A 21,427-nucleotide genomic window follows, 5' to 3' on the forward strand; every position below is an offset into this window, starting at 1 on the left:
ATGCTCAATGTTCTATTGAGTAAGAACAGAATAATTAAATTATGGAAGATTTAGATTTTTTTTCAATGTCATTTTTAATTAAATTATTAGAAAGGTAATAAATAAATAAAAGAAATAAAAGTTAAATAAATAAAAAAAACATATATTATATATTTTTTATTAATTTTTTTAAAAATAATAAAAGAAAATAAAAATTAATTTTATAATTAAAAGAGTTTAATAATTAAGTTTAAGAAAATAAAAATTTGCTTCAAGAAAATTCGTTTTATTAAAACTATGGATGGGTTGGATTATAAATAAACCTTTTAGATAATGTTTTAAAAAAAACTATAGTTAAATTTAGATTAAATGGACTAAAACATTATAGTAATAATAAAAATAATAATAAAAAAAATTATAAATATATATATATATATATATTTATATATATATATATATATATTTATTAATTTATTTTATATTTTATTTTATTCCAAATCAGACTAATCTTAAATCATTGATAATTTTGATAATATTATATAATTTCCGATTGATTATTTATAAAAATAAATATCTAATAATGTCAATTAAACTTTAGTTGATGAAATCAAATAATTTTAAATTTAATAAAACAAAATTATAGAGCTAAATATTTCTCAAAGTGTTTAGATTATTTTGTAAAAATTAGAAAAATAAATAATTTTTGAAAAAGGTAATGAATATAAATAATAATTAGAAATAAATTACTAAAAAAATGGTTATAATAAACTAAATAATATTATATATAATTGTATTGGAATTCTGAAAAGCTTGAGTATTTAAACTAATATTAACTTAACAAAAAACGAATACATTAATAATTTAGCTATAAGTATTTATGATTAAAATTTAGAGCATTTTCATGAAATTAATGAATTGATTTTATCAATTATAGACAAATAAAATCGTAATAACTAAAGGTGAATTTTTTTTAAAAAAAAATAAGAATAGTGAATATTTTTTTTTTATTTAGATAAAAAATTTTATATATATATATATATATATATTTTATTATTTTTTTTTCGAAAAATAAAATAAAAATAAAAAAATCTTTTTTTTCTTTTTAATATTTTTGTTAAAATAAAATATGAACAAACCAATTAAATCAATATTTTTATTTTTATATAAACAAACCAATAATGAAGCAAAATATAAAATTATTAAAACAAAGAAGACTTTAGATAAATACATAAAATAAATACCTTAACATGAGGTAAAAACATTTTAAAATGAGTATGAAGTAAATTTTTTCATAAGTAAACTTGATTCTTAAAATTAAGCAGTAATATAAAACTAAGAAAATAAAATAGAAGAAGAAATAAAAGAAAAAATCTAAGAATAAGCTTAAGTATAAAAAGAAGAAACATAATAAAATGAAAATAAATTCACTAAATTTGATATATATAAATATTATAATAATAATAATTATTAAGTGTTAGAATATCTTTCAAAATAAATAGTCCCTTAAAATTAATATTTTTTATTTTTCGATGGAGCTTGTAAAGGAAATCCAGGTCCAAGTGGTTTTGGATATTTAATATATGATTAAAAGAAAAAAATATATTAAGATTATAATAATTTGGGATATAAAACAAATAATTAAGCGGAATATATTGCACTTATGTATGGGTTAAAAACATGTTCTATTTTAGGAATTAAATATTTAAATGTTTAAGGGGATTCATTACTTGTTATTAAATAAATGAGCAAAGAATATGTAATTTTAAATAAGATTTTAATGTAATATAATAATGAATGCAATTAACTTTTAAAGAACTTTTTTATTTGTAATTTTAATAAAATTTCAAGAGAATAGAATGAATAAGCAGATAAATTGGCTAATTTAGGAATCAAAAGTTTTTAAAAAAAATGATATTAATAAAATATATTATAATATATATAATTATTTTTTAAAAATATAAAAATTTGTGTAATTTTATTCATTATATATTATTTTTTTAAACTTCATTTTAAAACTTTATGTTAATAATATTAATAAGATCTATTTAAGAAAAATTATTGAACTATTAAAAATATTTTTATTAAAAGAAATTAGTTTCACCTAAAACAATTTGATTTTTAAAAAGGAAATCTATTTCTAAAGAATCTAATATTTAAAAAATATGTTATAACCAAATCTAACTTTAACCAACATCTAAATATAATTATTTTTAAAAATTCAATACTTATTCAACATATTCTAATATTTTATTTGTGTATACCTTTTAATCTAATTTATTAATATCTTTAATTTCTTAATATATTTATATATCCTTTTAATATTTTTATAATCCTTGACATAAAATAAGCTTTATATTGATATTTAATATATAAAATATATATATATATATATATATATATATATATATATATATATTTATATATTTATTTTACATCTTCTTTCATTGTTTACACTAACCTTTTTGAATGGTTATATTCTTTTACTATTAATGAACTAAATGATTCATAAATAAATGTATTTTTGAATTCATAAATATCAAAATTAAGCCCTTTTAAACCACTTATTGTTTATATATTTAAATTTTAAACCTTTTTTTAAAATATATAAGATTTTAAAATAAAATTAGTTACAATATTTTTATTTAAAAAAGTGTTAAAATTATATATTTTTTTAGATAATAAAAAAGCAATCAATGGTGTTTCTTAAGTTAAATCTAATCTAAGAATTTACTCCAGTAATTAGTGGTAAAAAATTAGTTTATTTTTTCGTTTAATAAAATATTAAGAATTTATATCTAATCATTTTATACAATACTATTTTTTTCAGGACTCATAATTTCATCAATGCTATATTTAAGTTAATGTTAATTTAGTTTTTCTATATCTTCTTTAGTAAGTATTAAATCGAATAAATCTTACCATCCAATTCTTTTATTTTCATCTTTTTCAACCATTCTTTTTAAAAGATTTATTGTCTATTCACTAACATATATATCAGAAGGGATTTAAATATTTTAAATTTCTTATATTTTAATTAATTTGGCAATATCACCCTAAAATATTATTAATTATTTAAAATTAATTTTTAAATAAATATATAAAATATATATATATATATTTATATATTATTTATATATAAAAAAACATCATCATATAATTTCTTTCCAAATAACATAACATACAATACACAACCTAAAGACCATATATCAACTTTCATTGAATATTATTTCCCAAGTAAAATTTCAGGTGCTGTATAATTCGGTGTCCCTACTAAAGTATCAGTCCTATCACTTAATCTATCAAGTCTTTTGCAAAATCCGAAATCTGCTATTTTTATATTATTATTGTGTATAAGAATATTCATTGGTTTTATATCTCTGTGTATTGTATTGTTTTATACTATTGAATAAAATCCCTAAATTATTTATTTAAAATAATACATTGCCTCTTTTTCTAATAGATGTCCGCCTTTACTATCTAATAATTATTTCAAATTTCCTTAATTACAATATTCATAAATGAAATAAATATTATTATCAGTTTTTAGCATTTCTATAAATTCCACTATGTAAGGGTTACTTATGTTTGTTAAAACTTCTATTTCGTTCTTTATACATTCGTCTAAATTATCATATTCTAAAATTAATTAACGAGAAATTTCTTTTATTACTACAAGATCGTTTTTTAATAAATTATATCCCTTGTAAACTGTACTTTGACTACCTTGATATATTATTTCTTAAAGAATATAATTTTCTATAGCTTTTTATTATTGCATATATTTTTTTATTATATTTAATTTATAATTAGTGGGAAAATTTAATGTTTTGTTAATAAGTAAAAAAGTAAGTTTATATATTATTAAAATAATATATATATTATTATATTTCAGTCAGAAATCATATTTTTTTTAATTTAAATTTATTTTATATAAAGAATATAAAATTTATATAATTAAAATACTTGATTATGATTTAAATGCAAAAACGTAAAAATTTATAAATAATTTTTATAAAAAAAAAAAAAAAAATTATAATCATTATATAAAATATATAAAATATATATTTATAATTATATATTTATATATTTATATATTTATTTTTTTATATATTTATATATTTATATATTTATATATTTCATCTTTCTTAAAAAGTTAATTTTCTTTCTACAAAATCAATAATTTTTTATCCCCCTAAAGCTAATACAACATTCAATGTTTCTCCTAAATCTTGTTTTGAAAATATTACTGATTATTATAATTCTTCATTTTATGTTTCTAGTTATTTTATTTTCTATACATAGAAGTTTAATAAATTTTACATCTTTTTCATTTCTTAATTATATTTTAAGAAGTAATCCTTTTTAAAAAATTAACCAAAAATTAATTATAAATTTACCTGATTTTAATTAAATAATTCCTATATTTAATTAAAATTTTAAATAATTTTATTTTATTATCTTTCATTATTTTAAATTTATTAGTTTTACATAAAATTTTATAATTTATTAATTATATCTATTTTTAATGATTTTATTTATTATTATTATAAATCTAATATATAATCTAATTCTTTTTCATCTTTTATTAAACTTGAAAATTATTCTAATTTATCAAAACCATATTTTTCATTTTTTTATATTTCTAATTCTTCTTTAAGTTTTTAAATTTAATTTTTTAGTTCTATTTCACTTTTTTATAGTTCTTTTACTTATTCCATTTCTAATTTATACTATTATTATATTTATTTTAAATGTAACTCGTTTGCTTTATTATCATTTGCTTCATATAGGTTGTAATATTATTCTATATAATTTAATTTAGAATTTAATTCTTAATTTTGATTTTCTAAATTTTTTACTTTTTATTCATATAACTCAGTTATTTCTTATATTTTTTATTATAAACATATATTGGTTTCTGTTAAAATAACAATTTATTGTTCTCTCTATGAAATTTATTCTTAATTCTTTTTTTTAAAACAAAAAATAAAAATATATTTATATAATAAATAATATATAAATACATATGCAAAATATATATATAATAATATATAAATACATATAAAATAATATTTATATATATATAAATATTTAATTATATATATTACATCAAATGCATTTTATTTATTTATTTAATTTTATTTTTATTATTTATTTTTTTCTTTTATATCATCATTTGTATTTTAATTGGTATATTAATATATATTTTAATTTTGTACTCTATTACTTATATTTTATTAAATATTTTATTCATATTATGTGTTTATTTTTCTAAATTAAATATTATTTTCATCAATTTAGAAATTATTTTCATTTCCGTTTTTAGATTCTTAATTAAAATCCATTTAACTATTCATATCTGAATAATAATTATTCTCACTTCTTTTTACTTTATCATTTATTTAGTTCATAATTCCTTCAACGTTTTCTTGATCTTCTTCTTTTATAACTTATGTTGCATCTTAAAAGTATTTTGAAGGGCTATTTTCTTAATAATTATTTATATAATTATTAATAACAGAATCAATATTATATTTATTTTTATCATCTTGATTACGATAAGGTGAAGTACTAAAATTTGCTAATTAATTAAGCTTTTAAGATAAAGATTATTTTTATAAACTATCAGATTAATAATTAATTTTATTATAGGCTTGTTTTTCTTATATAATTTTGCTTTTCGAATCTTATATTTATTTTATAGTTTTATAATTATTCTTTCCTTAACTTTTTTCTCTATATTAATTATCTTTAGGAGTTTTTTGAGAAGAGTTTGATACACGATTTGGTGTATTTACTTATTTATTTGATATTTTACTTTTTGGAGTTAGTAAATAAGCATTTATGTCCATTTCTTTATTTTTTGTATATTATTTAGGCTTTTAAATATTTTCACTTATACTACCAGTTGCTTTTTTACGAGAATTTTTTTCATTATACATTATTTAATAATCATAACAATCAAATATAAATGAATTTTATACTGAATTTTCACAACTTTTTTTTTTTTAATATTCTTTTTATTATATATTTTTTTACAGTTTATAATATATTTCATATTAAATTTCTGCATTTATTTATTAATTGTTTTATAAGATATCTGTTATATAACTTAGTTTTTTTGGATTATTTAAAAAATTAGATAGGTTTATTTAGCATTTTCCTAATTTTTAACATTCTTCTTTTTCAAAGTTTTTAAATGTATGTATATGTAATTCGACCTTTTTTTTTATTATTTTAATGTTTTGTTTATTTTTTTACAAATTCATTATTATAATTTATTTTGCTTTTTTAAAATGCCTGTCTAAATTAAAATAATTCATTTATTTAACAAATATTCCCTTTTACATTAAATGGTACTATCCTTTTATTTTCAATTAATTTGTTTCCTTTTTTGTTTTGTTTAATTTGTTTGAAAAAAATTCAAATAAATTAAAAACCTTTAAATAAAGAAATTTAATAAAACATATTTTAAGGATTTATATTAAGATATAAGTTTTAGACGTTGATTTCAAAATCAAATTTAAAGAGCTTTTCTTAATTCATATATAAAAAAGTATTATTTATTTTATAATTTTTTTATTTATTTTATTAAATAAATACTTTAATATTAAATATTTTTTTTTTTTTTTAATATAAAATAATATAATAAACTTAAAAATTCTAAAAATATTTTATTTTATTTTTTTAAAAAAAAATGTAAAATTCGATTTCAATATAACAAAAATCAGACTTTTACTAAAATTAAAATTAATATTTTTTTCAAAATAAAGTTTTTTTAAACTTTCTATATAAATCTCATGAGCTTTATTAACATTCTCAACAGGCGGAATATCCTATTACTCTAACGAAATTCATTTCCCAATTACAGTATTAATTCTAACATAAATTCAAGAATTATAATAGCGGACATACTTCCAAAATAGAGTCAGTATTTATTTAAATTTATTCAAAAATAATCTAAATTTAAGTAAAATTTTCAATTATGTAATAAACTTTATTTATGGAGAAAATAAAACAAATATAAACATTATTTTTTTCATGTATTTGATAAATAATCTCCTGTTTTTAATATAAACACGTTCTTCGCTTTGAAATGTAAGTTTTACCTCTTCAAATTTACTTGGAATTAAAAAAAAAAAAATTATATTAACATTAATCAATAATTAAAGCTTTAAAACCCATAAAACTAATATAAAAATTTTTAAAAAGGTAAATAAGCAAATATACGGTATCATAACTCCCATTATTTAAAATGCTCTGAGGATGAAATTATAATAAATGCTTTTCTCTAATAAGGATCACTTCAAAATGTAAGTTAAATTGTTGATTTTTTTTTTTATGGAATTCTAACCATTTTAAAAAGGAAAGAAAATATTTATTTTTCTTGTAATTTTAAATGTATTAGTAGTATATTTGAATTGCTATTATTTAATGTTGATATAAACATATATCAAAACAAAAAATGGCTTTATTTAAGATTCATATTTAAAAATCGATGATTTATTAATGAAATTATCTGAAATTTTTAATTATTTAATTAATTTGAATATAATATTAAATTAAAAAAATTATAAATAAATAAAAATAATTTTTTAAAAATAAATTATTTATCAAAAAATACATATAAATATTGTAATTACATACATAATTTTTTTTTTAATTTAATGTTTTTTATCCTAATGTCTTAAATGTATTCTATTTTTAAAACTTTGTCAAAAAAATATAAATTTTAATTTAATTTTTTTTCAAATATATTAAGAAAAAAAAATTCTTCATACATTATAGATTTATAATTTTTTTTAATTTTTATTTTAAATTAAATAAATTATTTAATCTATAAAATTAAATATTATTAATAATACAGAAAGCATTATATCAAAATAATAAAAAAATGCATAATTATTTATAAATTTTTAAAATATATATTTATAATTAAAGTTTTAAATTAAAATAATTACATAAAATAAAAAAAATGATTATATTTATTAAAAAAAAAAAAATATTAATAAAATAAAAAATAATATATATTTATTAAATGAAATTTTTAAAAAAAATTTAAATGAATTAATAAATTTTTTAAGTTATATAAATATATTTTTATATATAAAATAATAATATGAATTAAATAAAATTTTAAAGAAAATTTTAATTAAAGAATAAACAATATTTTATATTTAAAAATAAATAATAATAACATATATTATATAATTTTAAATATTTATTCGTTTAAATATTTTATATTTTAAAATTCATTTAATTCAAAAACAAAAAAGATAAAACAAAAATTAAAATAATAAATAATCAATAAAAAAAATGTTTTAGATTGATAATGAAATAATATCACAAATGTTCGTTCCAGATAATATTTAATAAAACGAATCAATTAAAATATTGGAAAATTAATTAGGTGGAATAACCAAATTATAAAATGATTTAAAGACCGACATAAAAAAAGGAATAAGCACACGAAATCAATAAGAATTAAACTAAAGAATAAAGTATTTTGGCAAAAATGAATATCTAAGAAGGCCTCCAAAAAAAATGATTGAATTAATAATTGAATGTTTTGAAGATTTAATGTTATAAATACTTGTAGGTGCCAGTATAGTAAGTACAATAGTAGGAATCATAGATGAAGGTATCGTAAAAGGATGGATAGAAGGATTCACAATAATTTTAGCAATATGTATTATTGTATCTATAAGTGCAGGAAATAATTATATGAAAGAATTGCAATTCTAGAAATTAACAGAAAAAAAAGATGATATAAAAGTTCATGTGAGAAGAAATGAATAAACAATTTATTTAAATCCAAATAAAATTCTTGTTGGCGATATTTTAAATTTAGAAATCGGAGATATTTTACCTGTAGATGGTATTTTTGTGGAAGGAAATGAATTATAAATTGACGAATCTTCTATAACAGGAGAATCTGATTTGATTACGAAAAATTAAATTGATAAAAACCAGAAATCTTAAAATATAAATCCCTTTCTTATAAGTGGTTCTAAAATTATGGATGGTAAATTTAAGGTTTTTTTAAAATGCTTTTTTTTATTTTAAAAAATAAAAAAATTATACATATTTTTATTTTTTTATGTATGATAAAAGGTTAAGGAAAAATGCTTGTTTGTGCTGTCGGAGTTAATACTTAATTAGGAAAACTTAAAGAAAAATTAGAAGAATAATAGCCACCTACTCCTTTATAATAAAAATTAGAAACTATAGCTGAATAAATAGGTTTTTTATTAAAAAAAAATAAGTTTAAAATATTGTTTTTTATTTTTAAAGGAAAAGTAGGTACAGGAGTAGCTATATTAACAATGAGTGCTTTGCTAATAAATTTAATAATAGATATGATAAGGGGTATACATTGTATTGGATGTGTAAAAACATTATAAGATATTTTAAAAATATTCATGATTGGAGTTACTATTGTAGTTGTAGCAGTTCCTGAAGGGCTTCCTTTAGCTGTTACAATTGCATTGGCTTTTTCTGTAAATAAAATGAAAGACGAGAAAAATTTGGTCAAATAATTAGCTAGTTGTGAGATTATGGGGAACGCTAATAATATTTGTAGTGATAAAACAGGAACTCTTACTTAAAATTTAATGAAGGTGCATCATATGTATATTAATGATAAGCATTATGGAAGTTAATATTTTGAATATAAATATTTTCCTAAAAATATAATTGAGATTTTTGTATAGAGTGTGTGTGTAAATTCTACTGCTAATCCTCAAAAAAATTAGTATGATAATAAATTAACTTAAATTGGAAATAAAACTGAATGTGCATTGCTTTAGATTGTATAAGATTTTGGATTTGATTATTAAATTGAAAGATAAAGGGAAATTATTTTAAAAGTTTTACCTTTTTCTTCTTAAAGAAAATAAATGATTACTATAATTAAAGTAAATGAAAATCTTGCTAGAGTATATGTTAAAGGGGCTTGTGAGCAAATTCTCGAAAAATGTTCATTTATTTTATTACAAAATGGGGTTACATAAATATCATAAAATAAAAAAGAAATCATTAATAACGAGATTATTATTTAATATGCTGAAAAGTCTTTAAGGACTATTACTTTAGCATATAAAGATATACCTTTTAATTAAAACATTAATTAATTAAATGAAAACGAACTCACTTAGGATCTCATTCTTATTTCTATTGCAGGTATAAAAGACCCTTTAAGACCCGAAATTCGAGATAGTATAAAAAAATGTAAAAATGCAGGTATTATAGTAAGAATGTGTACAGGAGATAATGTATAAAAAATACATATATAATTTTTGTTTATATTAAAAAAAATAAGTTGAATACAGCTATTGCTATAGCCTAAGATGCAGGAATATTAGAAGATAAAATAATAAAAGAAAAAAGTGAAATCAGTTTATAAAAATAATCAAAATAACTAGGCTTTGAAGTACTTGAAGGTAAAAAATTTCGAGAGTTAGTCGGAGGCCTAGTATACGAAAATCCTCAAGGAAAATCGATTTAAGAAAAGGGAGAACCAAAAGTTAGAAACTTAGACGCATTCAAAGCTATTGCAAAAGAGCTTCGAGTACTTGCCCGTAGTTCTCCTGATGATAAATATATACTTGTAACGGGTTTGATTGAGTTAGGAAATATAGTCGCTGTGACAGGAGATGGTACAAACGATGCTCCGGCGTTAAAAAAAGCTAATGTTGGATTTGCAATGGGAATAGCAGGAACAGAAGTATCTAAAGATGCTGCTGATATAATTTTGTTGGACGATAATTTCGCTTCTATTGTCACTGCATGTAAATTTGGGAGGAATATTTATGATTCGATTAGGAAGTTTATTTAATTCTAGCTAACAGTGAATATTGTGGCTTTATTTATGTCGTTTATGGGAGCTGTAGTATTGAAAAAGAGTCCTTTGAATTCAATATAAATGCTTTGGGTGAATATTATTATGGACACATTTGCTTCTTTGGCTCTTTCAACTGATCCACCATGTGATTCTTTACTTAATAGAAAACCTTATGGAATAAATGATAAGATTGTGACTGGAAACATGTGGAGGAATATAATTGGCTAGAGCATATATTAGATAATAATACTTAGTGTAGTGTTATTTAAGTTCCCTGAATGGTTAGGAATTCCGAATTCTTTTTAAATGAAATTTTATGTGGAAAGTTAGGCTGTACATTTTTCGATTTTCTTTTAATGCTTTGTTATGCTTTAAGTGTTTAATGAATTTAATGCGAGAAAATTATTAAAATAGGAAATCAATATTTTTGATAAATTACTAAATAATTATATTTTCTGGGTTATTATTGGAATTACATTTTTTGTATAAATTATGCTCGTGTAAACCGGAGGAAGATACGTTGGAGTGTCTAGTATTTCTTTAGGATAACATTTTGTTTGCATTTTTATTGGATGTGGATCGCTTTTGGTAGGTGTAATTATCAAAATTATACCAAATCATGTTTTTGAAAGAATTAATTTACTAAGGGAAGATGAGATGGATGTGAAAGATATGGATTAGTCTTTTTCATCATTACTAAGGAAAAAAAGCTCAAACAGAATGAAAACTATTGCTATTTGATTATTTTTTTAAAATTAAATATAATTATTACTTTTTTTTAATTTTAGTAAATTATTTAATATTATAAATTAATTTATAAAAAATAATTTTTAATTATTCAAAATGTAAATCAAAAAAATATATCAAGATAATGTTTTATAAAATCATGATAATGTTTTATTAAGAATAAAAAAAAATATATATTTTATTATATATGTATTTATTTTAAATATTTGCGTATTTTAATTAATTAATTTATTAAATTATAATATTTTTTTTTTATATATTTAATATATTAAAATTTTATTTTCTTATAAGAAATTAAAAATAAATGAATTTATTCTATAATTTATAAAAAGTGAAATATATTTAATTCAAAATATAATATTTTTTTTTTATAAATAGTTTATATCTTTTAAAGAAAATGAAAGATTTTATATATTTTATTATAATTTCAAAATAATCATTTAAATACATTTTTTATTAAAATTATATATTATATTTTAAATCGATCAGTTTAATAAAAATAAAGAATTTATTTCAAAATATATTTTTTAAAATTATATGATTTGATGAAAAAATTTAAATATTAACAAAGAAGATAATGATAACTAAAATATTTATATCGTTCTTATTATTCCATTAGAATAAATAAATAAAAAAAATTAAAATAAAAAAATTGAAATTAAAAAGTAAAAAAATATACATTTAAAAAATGTTGTAATTAATTTTTTTAAACCTATTAAAAAAAAATTAAATAGTTTAGATATAAAAATATATTAAAAAGAAGTTTAAAGTAAAAGAAAAAATATAAAATATAAAAAAAAAAAAATTAAAAGATGATGTAAAAAAAATATTAAAAAAATTATTAAAGAATTAAAAATATATAAAAAAAAAAATATAAAAAAATTTAAAAAAAAAATGTAAATATATATGAATAAAAAACTAAATATATCTAGTTTATTAAAAATAAATATTAATTAATATATATTATAAATAAAATATCATATATTATATTTTATAAGTTTATTTGAACAATAATAAGAATTTTATAAAATTTTCTAATAAATTTATTAAGATATTTTTTAAAAAACATTAGTTAATCATTTTTATTATTTTATTTTTATTAAATTTATATTATATATTAAATTTATATATTATAAAATAAATATTGTTATAATTATATTATATATATTTTATATATATATAATATATATATTTTTTATTTATTTTATATTAGTAAAATAAATATTATTTTTTAAACATTCTCATATTTATATTATATTACAGTTAATTTTTTTTTTTACTTTTTTAATATTTTTTTTATATTATTTTATATTATATATTATAATATAAATATTAAAAAATTAATTTTTTTAAAAAAATATCTATTTGTATATAAAATTGATTATTAATTTTTGTATATTTTAAATTTTTTTTTTTTTATAAACTTATGTATTTTTTTTTTAAAGAAAAAAATATTTTAATTTATTTTAAAATCTATATTTTATTAATTAATTTTTTCTATGTTATATAAATTATAATTATTATAAATTTAATAAAACTTATATATATATATTAAAATAAACACATTTTAATTTTAAATATTTATAAATAAAAATAAAATTTCTTTTAAAATTTGTATTAAATAAATATATATCACAAAATTTTATTTCTTATTTCATCTAATTTTTTATGTACTTCAGCAGGAGTTCTTTCCATTTCTTCTGCCAATACTTTTTGTTTACCTTATCCGATCCTCATAAATTATTCACATAAATCTCCATCAATAACAGACTTTATTATTTAATTAATTTTTGATTTTTTAAAATATATATAATTTATATATTCAATTTACTTTAACAGGTCCATAAAATGCCCTAAACATAACATGATCCCTTCCAGCAAGAGGCAAAACATCTATTCTTAAATACATTTCTAAATGAACAAAAAAATCAATATCTTCTTTAGTTTAAAATGGATAAAAAGCGCCTATAGATCCCATGCTGGTTCCATAAATTATGCACTCATTTCCTGTAGAAACTAAACATGCTTTTTAGAAAGTTGTAACTACTTCTCCTACATAAAATTAGCATATTTATTCAGTCTAATTTAATATAAAAAATTTAAATTTTTTTAAAAAAAACTTTATAAGGTGCTCCATTCAAATAACCTGATTCCCATCTTAGTTTGTAAGACATTGGATTTTCATCCATTTCTTCTTCAGCATCTAATTAAATTATATATATATATATATTTATATATATATATATATATATATTATATATATATATATATATATATATATAAATTATTCTAAAATAAAATACTTTAAGGAATTCTACACACAAACATATTTTCAAATTTATCTCCACCAATATATGTACTATAATCCAAAACTTAAAATGCACTCATCCATCTAGGCAAAACATCATCACACACTTCATAAAATGTTTATTCTTTTTACTTATGTTTCATAATATGTACTGCGTCTCCCACCATAGAGACAAAAATACGATCTCCGAATGTTTAAATTCCATTAATAGGTGACTAGAGTCCTTTAACTTCTGACTTCTTAAGCAACTTTTTTTTTCCAATATCATAATATCTTAAGAAAGTTCCACACCCTGCCAAAAGCTTTCCTTTGTGTGCATGTAATGACCCTGGAATATCATCAACTTCTGTTTTATGTATAAGTTCTAATTTATTAGTACTTTCATTAAGTAAATAAGTATTAATATAGCACTAAGAAAACTCCCTTTTAGGATGCACTATATAATCTTTAACAGTCCCCACGCACACATAAGTGTCTTCACTATTTTCAAAGTTGCAAATACACATTGATATTGCATGTTCATTGTTTCTATTTCTATCAATTCTAGTGTTTCTCGAGTGATTGGCTCCACTATTCTTATACAAGAAGCCTAATTTCCAGAAGGAGCGACTAAAATATTTACTTAATTGGCTAAATCTTCATTTCCGGAATAGAATTTACTTATAAGAGTATTTTTTTCGCTTTCGCAATATACTTTATTATCAGATTCTATTATTATTAAATTATGTGATTTTTCATGTATAACCATTTTTCTTGGTGAATATCTTAGCTAAACTACTTATTAATTCAACATCTCCCCTAATTTATCCAAAGTAATTATTCTTAAAGAATCTCTGGAAGTTGCAACGATACCTTCTCTACATTCATTAGTGTTAAAAACAGCAGCATGGTCCAATATATCGTAAGAAAGTGGTACCATTTAATATTTATTCAAATAAGTATAACATATCCAAGGTCTCGTACTCAAAGCCAACAAAGCAGGTTATCCTTAAACTTAATATTTGCATGTTCTTACTGGCGCACCACTCAAAACACGAGTTCTGGTGTCTGAAAGAGAGCCTGTGATTTAATCTACTGAGGCACGTAATAAAATACCGTTTTTTAAACCTACGTAAAGGTAAAGTTAATATTATTCTGCTTCTTGTTCTAATCCGCTTCCTCTTTTCATTTCGATTAATGAAACGTTTTCGGCTATTCCAGGAAGGGCTTAAATGCTTATTTTTTATAAACATGTATCATTTTCTAATGATAAAATTCGTACGGAATGATCACTACAGCCTACAGATAAAAATTTAGATCTAAGAAAAAAATAAAAAATATAAAAAAATATTTATGCATTTACTTTTATCTTCCAAATGGTACTTCTCCTATATCCATGCATTCAATTTCTTCTTGAAGATTTGTTTTTGCAACTTCAATTAATTGTCCTGCGTAATCAAGTTCAAAGTAAATAATATCACCTCCTTGCAAAGAAATCGCGATTTATTTTTAATTAGATACAGCTTTGACAATTTTTCCTTCTGTTTTTAACTATTAAACTCTTTTATCTACTCTAATATGTCTAAAACCATCTGGCATTACTTAAATAATGGCATTATCTTCTAAAAGATTTGCATGAATAGTTTATTTATTCAAATCAATTCCTGAGTCAGTTACTTATTATACTCTATCAGAAATAGATAGCACTAAAGTTTATTTAGAAAAACTCAAAATTATATATTTAGAGAAATTTTCATCATATCTACTTTTTATAGTCCATATTCCTGTAGGAACACCGGGTAATCTAGAAGCTGCAACTTCATTTACCTACAATCCATGCCTTAAAATTCTTAAAGAACTTCTATATCCAGCTGAACATAATGTATATATTTATGGATGGCCTTCTCCTGTCAAATCGCTTACTTTAATATCGGAAATCGCTGATAGATTTTCAAGTTAATCTACTTATTGGAGATTTTTCAACTTTCTAGGGATAAATAAGACTGGCATTTTTTAATCTTAAGTTGAATCTGTTCTGACTGAGTTGGCTTCTTTTTCTCCTATGGACTTGAATCTGTATAATAAATGGTTCCCTTTTTCACAAGCAGCAAATAAATAACCATTTCGCATTACACAAATAGATATCGAAGGGGGTATAGAGTCAAAATATTACAAAGAAATACTATGAACATCATCTTTTGTACTTTAAATTTCTAATTTGAATAAATCTCCAAGTTCAGTTTATAATAAAAAAAAGAAAAATTCTTTTTGCTTGTGGAAACCAAAAGTATTTATCATAATTTTACTGTTTGTATCAGCAGAAAATCTCTTTGGAAATTAACATATACGCTCTCCCTTAGTACCTTTATATATTAAAAAGTCTTCACAGACAATTACTACACCTCCTGGACCTTCTTAACCTCCTGGAACTATATTTAAAATTAAATAAAAAAAAATAAACGAAAAACATGAAATAAATATAATTTAAAATACTTGAAATTAATAGGTGAGCGCTTTCAGGAACATTTTCAGAAGATTTTTTTACTACATGATTTAAACCAAAATCTAATTCATAAATTGTTAATTATTTTTATATTATTCCATTATTCATAGGAGAATCTTTTTAGTCCTTTTCTCCATAATCGCATTCTATACATGCAAATTAAGCATTTTCATAACCTACATCGATTCCGCAAATATCATAACATATAGTGTGTGATTTATGTGCTTCTAAAGGTGAAGATATAGTTAGTTTATCATTTTCTCTGTTTAATATAAATACAAACTTTTATTTTTCTAATGCTGCGATCATACATACTCTTCCTTTTGGATCTACTGCAATGTATTGACCTGGAACTATTCTTCTACAACCTGTTTTACCATATGTTTCTTAATGAAGTTTTTCGAATTCGCCCTTTTTTTTATTATAATTTAGAATTACAATTCGTCCACTATCAGAACCTATTATTATGTAATCTTTTTTAAACTTTTTTATTTTTTAAATAAATAACTATATTTATTTTTTTACACCAGGTAAACGAAAAGTTGAAATTGTTCTTATTAAGCCAAATACTTCTTCAGAATGTACAGTTTTTAATTTACCTCTTTTTTTTTATATTTTTATTTTTTGATAGACAAAAATATATATATATATATTTACGTTTCTTCGTCTGGAGATAATATTTCTAATATTTTGCCTTTTGCTACTGCTAATTCTTATGCTTTTGGACCTGAAAAATTACCATATATTGCTTTTACTATACATGTTGGTTATAGTAAAGTTAGACTATAAAGGTTCATCATTTTTTTATATAAATAAAATATTTCTTTTATTTTTACAAAAAATTAAATATATATATATATATTTTAAAAAAATAACAACAAAGATATTTTTTATTTAATATCAAAAAATATAATATATATTTTTTTAATTATTTTATTAATCATAAATATATTATCTTTAGATTATATGTTTATTTTTTTTTAACTTCTAAATTTTTGATAAATTATATGCCATGCAACTTTTGCTTTCCACCTAATTTTTTTATATTCACTTATTATTACTTTTCCCGCCCGGAATCTATTTGATTCCATTTTATTAGCTAAATTAACATCTTTTTGCTATAAATCTTATTTTATAATTACTCTAATATCTATTTTGTAAAAAAAAAAGATATAAAAAATATTTAAAAAATAAAGACTGCTAAAATTCCTATTATCATATTCAAAAAAGGGTAGTACTTTTTATTTTATTTATTGATAAAATCATATATTAACATGTTTTGAATACACTTTTGGCTTATATTTTTTTTTTATGGTTAGTATTACTTTTACTAGCATTTATAAAACTCAAAACAAAATTAAAATCGCCTTTTGTATAAAATTTAAATACAGTGTTTTTACATTAATTTAATCATTCAAATAAGTAATATAATATAACTTATACTTTTATTGATATATTACTTAATTTGAAAATTCTATTAACCTTTAATATCAGCAAAAAGGGCAGTTATATGTTAAAATTAATTAGTTAAAGTAAGTTTATTATGTATGATTCCTTATTTTCTTAAACTATTTTATTCCTAAATATTTAAGTATTTATTGATAAAATAAATTATATTTATATTTTTTTAATAAAGCAAGTAATAATTAATAAAAATACTTTTTTATTCTTTCTTTTTTTTATTTTTTTTAAGAGGATTAAAATTTTTATATTAATTTTGTACATTTTTAAAATTTTTGCATTTCAACGAATTTTTTTTTTATTAAAAATAAATAAGAATAATAAAAAAAGAAAACAATTATAATTAAATATGTTAAATACTTATATATTAAAAGTTTTAATGATTATTAATATCGAATTTTATTTTATTAAATATAAAATTTCAATTGTCATAATTTAAAATATAAAGTAAATTAAAAAAATTATTTAAATTATAATTTTTATAAATTTAAAATTTATTTATTTAACGTTTTTATAGAAATAAATTTAATTTAATTTTATATAATATTTTTATAAAATAAAAACATATTATTTAAAATATTCAGTTAAAATGTATACACTCTATATTTGAACGAAATTCAACTAAAAAAATATTGAATAAATTTTTAAATTAAGTCGATATTAAAATTTACTTAATAAGTAATATACGAACCATATAAAAAAATTAAAGGTAATTTAGTAAAAAAGTAAAATCTTCGCATTCCGTTTAACATTTAAAAAATTCTCAAAAATTCCTAAAAGAATTAAATATGAAATTAATTCTCATTATTATTTTTTTTAAATATAATAAAAATGTTTTGATTAAACATATAATATAATAAAAAAAGGATAAATAAAAAAAAATTAAAATTGTAAATAATAAAAATTTAAGAATTATAATTATAATAATCTTATAAAAATTTAATTTAAAAATATATATTTAAAAAACCATATTATGATGCATTTTATACAAAAAAAAAGATAGATATATCAAATTAAAAAAATCATTATTCAAATAATATAACAGTAATTATATATTATTTTTAAAATATTAAAAAATGATTATATAAATCTGCAAATTTAACTTAAATAATAAAACAAGAACTGAGTATAAAAAAAAAATTATATATTTTTAAATAAGTAAAACAAATAAAAAATCTTAAAATTTTTATTATAATAAAAAAATATAAATAAAATTAAAAACAATAATAATTAAACTTTTAATATTTTTGTTTTTATGAGTTTATTTTTTAATTAGAAATCTCTATTAATATTTAATAAATTAAATACAAATTCTAATGTATTTTTACGAATACAAATCATTTTAAAATATAAGAATTTAATAATATTTTCTTTTTTCTAATCATAAATATAAATTTTTATTTATTAATTAATAAGAATAATTTTTTTATATATCTAATATTTTTATATATTTTTTATATTCTTTTATTTTAATAAAAGTAATGAAATTATAAGAAATCATATAATTTAAAGAAAATAATTTGGTAGTTTTTATTTATTTATTTTAAAAAGAATTATTTATAATAAAGATTGTAAATGATTAAGAATTTTTAAGCTATATATAAAAAAATAAAGTTTAGTAATGATTAAAAGAAAACGTAAATAGAAATTGTTTTTGAAACAATTACATAATTATAATATTATTTATTACATATATTATCTTAGTAAGAAAAGTTTAGTTGATTTTTTAATTTTCCTATTAATTTAAAGGTTGTAAAAAATCTTTAAAAGAAATTTTATTAAATTCAACTTTATTTGTAAAACAATTTTATTATGATTATTAAGTATATAAAATATGTTTTCATAAAGTTTAAGAGATCCTATAAAAAAAAAACACATTTACATAGTTATAGAAAATTCAAAAAAAAGATTAGAAAGTGAAAAAACTATGTTTACTATGAGTAAAAAATATATTTATAATTATTAAATAAATAATTATAATTTTATATTTTAATATGCTTTTCGTAATCACGTATGATTTCTGTTTTTAATTTTTTAAAAAATACATTTGACATTTTTTCTTTATTTTAAATTGATATAGTAATCTAGATTATTATAAGTTTCTTTTGGAGGATATATGACTTTCATTTTTACGTAAATAAAGGCTTATTACTGTATTACACATGGATATTTTAAGTTTATGGATACTTCTTAAATAAAATAATTTTTTTTAATTTGATATTAAGAATTCAGTTAATAAAAGTATCAATTTATATTTAAAATAAGTTTTTTTTTTATAAAATTATTAATGTATTTGTATTTTTATATATTATAAAAATTATATAGTTATATTTTGGTTGAATTGTTGCTTTTGTTAATTGTTTGCTATTTATCAAATGGAAAAAGATTTTTTATATTTAATATCAAAATTAATAATTAAATTATAAAAAAAAAAACTTAAAAAATTATTTTTTAGTTTATAAAATCACAAAAGATCTTACATATAAAAAAGTTAAATAATTTAATCTATCTTTTAATAATAAAAAAATCATTTCAATAATTAGAGTTAAATTTATTTAGAATCATCATTATCAACAATATTATTACTGTATTTAAAATCTAAATTTCTATTTAAAGTGCAAAAAGGCATAGTATATGCGCATACAAAAGCAATACAACTAACAATAGCAAAACAAGCAAAAGGATAATATATATCAAATTCAATTAAATAAAAAATGAGATAAGGAATTAAACACGATCCCATCCTTCCAGCACATCCACACATTCCAAAGCCGATAGTTCTAATTAAAGTTGGATAAAGTTCTGTTGTAAAAGGATATAACATAGCAAAAGATAATTTCATGAAAAATCTTGCTATAGAAGTAAGTAGAGAAAAATAGGATGTTTTTCCAGCCAAAAAGCACCAACTATGAAAAATTATAGAGAAAAAAAAGCCTATTGTAAGCGTATTTTTTCTGCCAAATTTTTTCTAATCAATTAAAAACATAGAAAGCAATATAGAAGGTGCTTCTCCTAATATTGTAAGGAAATAGTTCGCGAAAGACTTATTCGATTTTCCTAAAACAAAAGGCATAATTATAAGCTGACCATAGTACATCGTATTCTCCATAAACCAAATTGTCCATATTCTTGCAGTAATTCCGATTAATTCTTTAGAAAAAAGTGCTTAAATATTAGCTTATTAACCTTCTTTATAAATACTTTTAGACCACAAAATAAGCTATTACTTTTCTTCATTTGTCAATTCTTTATATTATTTTGTTTTTTAAGTATTAATTTCTATAATTTTATTTATAGTCTCGAATCCTCTTTCATACTACAAAGAAGCCACTAAAAATCTCGGAGATTCCAAAATAAATTTATTGGAAATAAGGAATACAAAAAGTGAAGGAAATGCAGAAACAAGCATCATCAGCCTCCAATTTCCTTAGTTAAAATTAGTCAAAAACATATACGCAAGTACACATCCAAAAAGTTTTCCGATAGAAACGGAAAAGTTCAATAAAACTAATAATTTCCCTCTGTATATTTATGGAGTTATTTCACTTAACATGGAAGTGGTTAATGGGATGGAAAAACCACAGGTTATCCCATATAAAAAACGAAC

At 18.5% G+C, this 21,427-nt stretch overlaps 6 protein-coding genes across 6 annotated transcripts in view, besides 34 other annotated features; 3 read left to right on the forward strand and 3 right to left on the reverse strand. All coding sequences in view use genetic code 6, as the record gives it.

Moving 5' to 3' along the window:
- On the forward strand, nucleotides 1–942 carry IMG5_028940 (hypothetical protein; the record flags this gene model as incomplete). The annotated part of the gene is made up of 3 exons (XM_004039232.1): nucleotides 1–94; nucleotides 214–366; nucleotides 482–942. The coding sequence occupies 3 exons, from the start codon at nucleotides 1–3 to the stop codon at nucleotides 940–942; spliced, it is 708 nt and encodes a 235-aa protein (XP_004039280.1).
- Nucleotides 368–401: a microsatellite.
- Nucleotides 396–442: a microsatellite.
- A 1,016-nt stretch (nucleotides 943–1,958) lies between the features above and the next one.
- On the reverse strand, nucleotides 1,959–3,757 carry IMG5_028950 (protein kinase domain protein; the record flags this gene model as incomplete). Its single annotated transcript, XM_004039233.1, has 5 exons — nucleotides 1,959–1,994; nucleotides 2,413–2,568; nucleotides 2,790–3,032; nucleotides 3,125–3,306; nucleotides 3,487–3,757. 5 exons carry the CDS (start codon nucleotides 3,755–3,757, stop codon nucleotides 1,959–1,961), a joined length of 888 nt encoding a protein of 295 aa, XP_004039281.1.
- Nucleotides 2,250–2,285: a microsatellite.
- Nucleotides 2,274–2,314: a microsatellite.
- Nucleotides 2,345–2,403: a microsatellite.
- Nucleotides 3,758–4,037: 280 nt separating the features above from the next.
- Nucleotides 4,038–4,116: a microsatellite.
- A 534-nt stretch (nucleotides 4,117–4,650) lies between these two features.
- Nucleotides 4,651–4,690: a microsatellite.
- A 287-nt stretch (nucleotides 4,691–4,977) lies between these two features.
- Nucleotides 4,978–5,069: a microsatellite.
- Nucleotides 5,048–5,083: a microsatellite.
- Nucleotides 5,084–5,096: 13 nt separating this feature from the next.
- Nucleotides 5,097–5,137: a microsatellite.
- Nucleotides 5,138–5,979: 842 nt separating this feature from the next.
- Nucleotides 5,980–6,017: a microsatellite.
- A 1,912-nt stretch (nucleotides 6,018–7,929) lies between these two features.
- Nucleotides 7,930–8,005: a microsatellite.
- Nucleotides 7,942–8,018: a microsatellite.
- Nucleotides 7,944–8,019: a microsatellite.
- Nucleotides 7,966–8,002: a microsatellite.
- Nucleotides 8,020–8,123: 104 nt separating the features above from the next.
- Nucleotides 8,124–8,199: a microsatellite.
- Nucleotides 8,180–8,229: a microsatellite.
- A 99-nt stretch (nucleotides 8,230–8,328) lies between these two features.
- On the forward strand, nucleotides 8,329–11,563 carry IMG5_028960 (hypothetical protein; the record flags this gene model as incomplete). Its single annotated transcript, XM_004039234.1, has 4 exons — nucleotides 8,329–9,004; nucleotides 9,094–9,222; nucleotides 9,274–10,253; nucleotides 10,301–11,563. 4 exons carry the CDS (start codon nucleotides 8,329–8,331, stop codon nucleotides 11,561–11,563), a joined length of 3,048 nt encoding a protein of 1,015 aa, XP_004039282.1.
- A 36-nt stretch (nucleotides 11,564–11,599) lies between these two features.
- Nucleotides 11,600–11,639: a microsatellite.
- Nucleotides 11,640–12,195: 556 nt separating this feature from the next.
- Nucleotides 12,196–12,234: a microsatellite.
- Nucleotides 12,205–12,244: a microsatellite.
- A 68-nt stretch (nucleotides 12,245–12,312) lies between these two features.
- Nucleotides 12,313–12,458: a microsatellite.
- Nucleotides 12,365–12,470: a microsatellite.
- Nucleotides 12,393–12,459: a microsatellite.
- Nucleotides 12,420–12,496: a microsatellite.
- Nucleotides 12,497–12,675: 179 nt separating this feature from the next.
- Nucleotides 12,676–12,757: a microsatellite.
- Nucleotides 12,692–12,764: a microsatellite.
- Nucleotides 12,728–12,779: a microsatellite.
- Nucleotides 12,735–12,803: a microsatellite.
- A 29-nt stretch (nucleotides 12,804–12,832) lies between these two features.
- Nucleotides 12,833–12,882: a microsatellite.
- Nucleotides 12,883–13,201: 319 nt separating this feature from the next.
- On the reverse strand, nucleotides 13,202–17,177 carry IMG5_028970 (splicing factor subunit 130kda, putative; the record flags this gene model as incomplete). The annotated part of the gene is made up of 9 exons (XM_004039235.1): nucleotides 17,017–17,177; nucleotides 16,885–16,960; nucleotides 16,350–16,842; nucleotides 15,220–16,285; nucleotides 14,841–15,175; nucleotides 13,873–14,241; nucleotides 13,690–13,772; nucleotides 13,401–13,649; nucleotides 13,202–13,339 (listed from the first exon to the last, which is right to left on the reverse strand). Exons 1-9 carry the CDS (start codon nucleotides 17,157–17,159, stop codon nucleotides 13,202–13,204), a joined length of 2,952 nt encoding a protein of 983 aa, XP_004039283.1. The 5' UTR covers nucleotides 17,160–17,177.
- Nucleotides 13,783–13,851: a microsatellite.
- Nucleotides 17,178–18,688: 1,511 nt separating the features above from the next.
- Nucleotides 18,689–18,734: a microsatellite.
- An 18-nt stretch (nucleotides 18,735–18,752) lies between these two features.
- Nucleotides 18,753–18,785: a microsatellite.
- Nucleotides 18,786–19,015: 230 nt separating this feature from the next.
- Nucleotides 19,016–19,055: a microsatellite.
- Nucleotides 19,056–19,238: 183 nt separating this feature from the next.
- Nucleotides 19,239–19,271: a microsatellite.
- A 1,148-nt stretch (nucleotides 19,272–20,419) lies between these two features.
- IMG5_028980 (hypothetical protein) overlaps nucleotides 20,420–21,427 on the forward strand; it is a 1,185-nt gene continuing 177 nt past the window's right edge. The window contains exon 1 of the mRNA XM_004039236.1: nucleotides 20,420–21,427. This exon is cut by the window's right edge and continues 177 nt beyond it. Coding sequence (XP_004039284.1) covers nucleotides 20,729–21,208 — 480 coding nt within the window. The 5' untranslated portion in view covers nucleotides 20,420–20,728 and the 3' untranslated portion in view covers nucleotides 21,209–21,427.
- Nucleotides 21,363–21,427, reverse strand: part of IMG5_028990 (major facilitator superfamily protein, putative) — a gene marked incomplete at both ends in the record, with an annotated part of 403 nt that continues 338 nt past the window's right edge. Inside the window, one exon of the mRNA XM_004039237.1 lies at nucleotides 21,363–21,426. Within this exon, the coding sequence (XP_004039285.1) occupies nucleotides 21,363–21,426 (64 nt within the window). The remainder of the gene's footprint in view (nucleotide 21,427) is intronic.

Source organism: Ichthyophthirius multifiliis, assembly GCF_000220395.1.
Source record: "Ichthyophthirius multifiliis unplaced genomic scaffold scaff_1120509249747, whole genome shotgun sequence".
NCBI classification, from domain to species: domain Eukaryota; phylum Ciliophora; class Oligohymenophorea; order Hymenostomatida; genus Ichthyophthirius; species Ichthyophthirius multifiliis.